The following is a 4,772-nucleotide window of genomic DNA, read 5'->3' on the forward strand; positions in this document are numbered from 1 at the left end:
CCTTTTGCACCAGTAGATCTTTTGTGAAATTCTGACGACAGAGCCCTCAAATGAGTCTGGGGATCCTTTACACCAAGGTGTCTGCAGTCTGCGGGAAATCAGAAAAACCCCCCTTGCTTTCTAGACAGGCTTACCCATCCAAGGTGGCCAGCTAGGTGTGGCTGGAGTAAGACTTCCTTCCCCTACTACAGGCTACACACAACCTTGCATCCCTTCTGTCTGCCAGAAAATCCTGTCCGTGACGCCAATTTAATGTCACGATCCGCTATTAATGCAGAGCGGGGGTTGTGATGGTTCGTTTGATCTCAGAGGTGCAAACAGGCAAAATGCAGGGGACAAAATCAGTTTATTCAACAACAGCAATGCAATTTTATTAAATGCCAACAACTCAGTGGCGATAGAGGGGAGAGATATAGGAAACAAAGCATAGAGAGAGAAATAGAAGGGGATGGGAAAATAGCTTCCAACGAGATGCAATGGACGTCCTCATGGGCCAGCCAATAGACGAGTCTTCGTCCATGGGGAGATCTCAAGGGTCTTCTCCAGAGGGTCGCTTTCTTATAGTCCTTCTCCAAAGCCAGTGGATTCTGGCCAAAAAAGTGGGAAGATTTATGGGCCATTGTGTGGTGCTGCAGGAGACAGGTGCGGTTGGGCAGTACATGCAGTCTCCAGTTGGTACAACACAATCTCTGGTTGGTGCCATGACAGCACAGTCCAGTGAACACAATACACCAGCACACAGTCACCTGACAAGCATCCACCTTGGCCAGGCCAGGAAACCATTGTCCAAAGTCAGCCTGGGTGGGGGTCCTCGAGGTCTCCTTGTGATGGTCGGGAGGCAAAATCGAGGGGAACTTCGGACCAACCGTAACATCAGGGCTCTGCCCAACGTGGGTGCTCCAGTGGGGGATGGAGTTGGAGCAGTGCACAAAGCTCTTCCCACACGCGGGGCATTCACAGGGCTTCCCTTAGTGATGCCTCCTTTGGTGTTGGATCAAGGCTGAGCTCTGGGAGAAGCTCATCTCACATTCCTCACACTTGTAGGGCCTTTCCCCAGTGTGGATGCGCCGATGGTTGATGAGGGTGGATTTGTCCCTGAAGCCCTTCCCGCAGTCAGGACACTCGTGGGGCCTCTCCCCAGAGTGGATGCGCTGGTGGATGATGAGCTGGGAGTTTCGCCTGAAGCCCTTCCCGCAGTCAGAGCACTGGAAAGGCCTCTCCTCCGTGTGTGTCTGGTAGTGTTGGTGGAGATCAGAGCTGGTGGGAAACTTCTTGCCACACTTGGAACACTCGTAGGGCCTCTCCCCAGTGTGGACACTTTGGTGGCGGATCAGGTGGGAAGGGTGCCTGAAGCCCTTCCCACACTCTTCACACTTGTAGGGCCTCTCCCCAGTGTGGATGTTCTGGTGGCAGATCAGGGTGGAGCTCTGGCTGAAGCTCTTCCCACACTGCTCACACTTGTGATTCTTTTCTCCGGTGTGGATGCGCCGGTGTTTGGTAAGGATGGCATTTTCCCTGAAGCCCTTCCCGCAGTCAGGACAGTGGAAGGGCCTCTCCTCTGTGTGTGTGCGCTGGTGCTGGAGGAGATTGCTGCTGGTCTGAAACCTCTTCCCACATTTATCACACTCGTAGGGCCTCTCCCCAGTGTGCTGCATCTGGTGCTGGATCAGTTTGGAGCGGACCGTGAATCCCTTCCCACACTCAGAACACTTGTATGGTCGTTCTCCTGTGTGGATCCTCTGGTGCCGGATCAGTTGGGTGCTGCCTCTGAATCTCTTCCTACACTCCCCACACTCGTAGGGCTTCTCCCCAGTGTGGATCCTCTGGTGGTGGATCAGACTGGAGCTGACTCTGAATCTATCCCCACACTGCACACACTCATAGGGTCGTTCCCCAGTGTGGATCCTCTGGTGCCGGATCAGGTGGGAGCTGACTCGGAATCCCTTCCCACACTCCCCACACTCGTAGGGCTTCTCCCCAGTGTGGATCCTCTGGTGGCAGATCAGTCTGTTCCTCCAGCTGAAGCTCATCCCACACTCTGAGCACTTGTGGGGCTTCTCCCCATCACGAAGCTGCTCATGGACCACCAGCTCCGAGCTCTGGCTCCATCTCTGGTCGTCCCCACGGCCCAGGCTGGGGCTTTCCTCCTCAGCTCCCCGCCATCTGCGTTTGCAGCCCCTCCTCGTGCGGGATCTCCGCGGCTTTTCCTCCCCGTTGCATTCCTGCGCCGTGGAGCCGCTCCAAACGGCCTCTTCCACGAGGTTCTGCCGCGGGGATTTGTCCTCCCTGCTCTCCGTGCTCAGCTCCTTGTCTGGGGCAGGAAGGACAAGCAGAGGATGGGATTTGCCTCCGTGCCAGAGGGAAGGGGAAGGAGATCCCCCCAGCGCGTCCCCGGCAGGACGGCGTCAGCAGCGGGGTTGTCCTGCAGCCGGGGGCCGTGCTGGGCTGGGAGATGGAGCAGGACAGAGGGGAAAAGGGGCACTGACTTCCTCCTCACCTGCCTGCGGCTCCTGGGGCATCTTCCTCTTCCTCACAGCCTCCTCCTCCATCGGGCCAAGGGTTGGGAATGGGAAATCCTGGTTTGGAGAAAAACAAGGGATGAGCGCGTTGTGTTCCGGGTTCCTCCTGCCCAAGTCCATCTCTAGAAGTCCCCGAGTATCTGGGGTACATAAAAACTTTCCAAACACCAACATTCAGCCCTGAAAATGCCTCCCACGAGTTCCTGGGAATGGTCCCTCCCCTTTGGTGTTTGGGGCTTCCCCCCAGTCCCAGCTGCTGGGGGTCACGCTGGTATTGGGGGTCCCCCATCTACTCGGTCCCTGCCCTCCCCAGGCTGCTGGGAGTCCCAGCAATCCAAAAAGCTCCCCCCTCTTCCCTCTCCCCATTTAGGGATGATGGGGGTTTTGGTCCCTACTCCCCTTATTCTCTGCTCTGGGGTGCAGGGGGTCCAAGGAGTCCCCCCTGCCCCTCTCCAGGCTGTTGAGGGTCCCAAAATCGCAGTGCTCCCCCCTCTCTGGGCTCCCCACTTTGGGGTCCTGGGGGACACAGGGCTCTGCTCCTCCAGGCTGCCTCTGCCGGCAGCCGCCACCGGGACCCCCCAATGTCCCACCAAGGGGCATTTTCTGCTCAACTTTGGATCTCTGCATTCTCCAAATTTCCCACTACTTACCAAAGAAAAAAAAAATCATTTTGAAAGGTGCTGGGGCTATTCTAGGGTTAACTGGGTGCAACTGGGATCAAACTGGGGGCAAGTGAACCATGCTGAGGTTACTGGGACTGCCTCGGAAGGACTACGAGATTGTTCAGGGCAATTGGGATATACTGGGAATGTCTGTGACCATAGTGGTGGTGACTGGGACCTAACTGGCAGCGTCTGGGAATGTACTGGGGGGAAAACTGGGATCATGCTGGGGCAACTGGCATAAGTGCGGGTGACTGGGGCCCTGCTGGAAGAGACTGGCATCATACTGGACTCATACTGGGATCATACTGGGAGTTGCAGGGGCTATGCTAGGGGCAACTTGGAGAACTGGGAACACATTGGACACAAGTGGTGTTGGAAAACATATCCCTTTAAAATTTTCATATCACTTTAATCAAGGGGATTCATTTGCCTTTGCCCCGGAAAAAGACTTCTTTGTTTCTTTCCAGGGCATTGCTGCACCAGGTGGGATCGGCTGAACTCAACACATCAACAGACTGGGAGCAGCTTAAAGATCAAGGGCCATCAGCGGCCATTAACAGAACATCAGCGGCCACCCAGGAACATCTACCCCAGACTCTGCCTCTGGCAGAATTGCAGACATCTCCTCTGAAAAGACTGATATCAGGGAATCAAGACGGAATTAACATCAGAAGGGAAGAAATTCCGATCCAGAAAGAGACCAAATATTAGGAACTGACTATTTGCAGCTTGAGACCAAAGAACACTAACTGAATAAATTTCTCTAAGAATTGACTGTATAAAAGATCTGAAAAATCTACTAAAAAGGGATTGTTACGAAATTATTCTCTCTGCACAGCCGGGTTAGGTGTGGATGAGATTTCTGTGCAACATCCTGGCCAAAACATCCTGGCCAGAAAATACAGAAATGCCTTGACTCTCTAAATTTAAAATTGTTGTTAGAAGTGTTTTTGTTTCTCTTTTAGTTTCGGTTATCATGGGAGGAAGTGGGAGAAACTGGGACCGTGCTGGGGTAAATTACATCATAATAGGGAATGACTGGGAGCGACAGTACCCATACTGGGGGTAACAGGATCATACTGGGAGCAACTGGGCTGATACTGGGAGTGCCGAGGAAACTGGAATCACACCGGGGGAGCAACTGGGCTCATACTGGGAGCAACTGGGCTGATACTGGGAGCGACTGGGCTCATACTGGGAGCAGCCACTCCTGGCTCCCGCACCCCCGAACCCCTTTCCCGGCCATGCCGCCCCTCCAGCCCCAGCACCCCCCGCCGGGGTCCCGGCAATCCCAGGGGTCCCCCCCTCTCGGGCTCCCCCCTTTGCCCTTCTGGGGCTCTCCTGTCTCTGGGCTCCCGCTCAGGGAAGCCGCGGCTCTCCCGGGGCTCCCCCAAACCGGTGTCCCCCCGCCGATCCCGCCGCTCCCGCGCGCTCCCCACCTGGCCCCGGCACAGCTCGCAGGGCCCGGCCCGGGAAGCCCAACCCCCACCGCGGGGGGACCCGCATCCCCCCGGGCCCCGCCGGGGCTCTGCCGGCACCCACCGGGACCCCCAAAAACACCTCCCGGGGACCCCCCGATGTCCCCCCG

The 4,772-nt window shown here is 56.1% G+C and overlaps 1 protein-coding gene across 1 annotated transcript; it reads right to left on the reverse strand.

Moving 5' to 3' along the window:
• Positions 1-327: 327 nt before the first annotated feature.
• On the reverse strand, positions 328-4,242 carry LOC148219427 (uncharacterized). The gene is made up of 2 exons (XM_088157679.1): positions 4,239-4,242; positions 328-2,311 (listed from the first exon to the last, which is right to left on the reverse strand). The coding sequence occupies exons 1-2, from the start codon at positions 4,240-4,242 to the stop codon at positions 969-971; spliced, it is 1,347 nt and encodes a 448-aa protein (XP_088013805.1). The 3' UTR covers positions 328-968.
• Positions 4,243-4,772: the final 530 nt, after the last annotated feature.

The sequence above is a fragment of the Sturnus vulgaris genome, unplaced genomic scaffold, assembly GCF_052056855.1.
Source record: "Sturnus vulgaris isolate bStuVul1 unplaced genomic scaffold, bStuVul1.hap1 Scaffold_141, whole genome shotgun sequence".
Lineage (NCBI taxonomy): Eukaryota > Metazoa > Chordata > Aves > Passeriformes > Sturnidae > Sturnus > Sturnus vulgaris.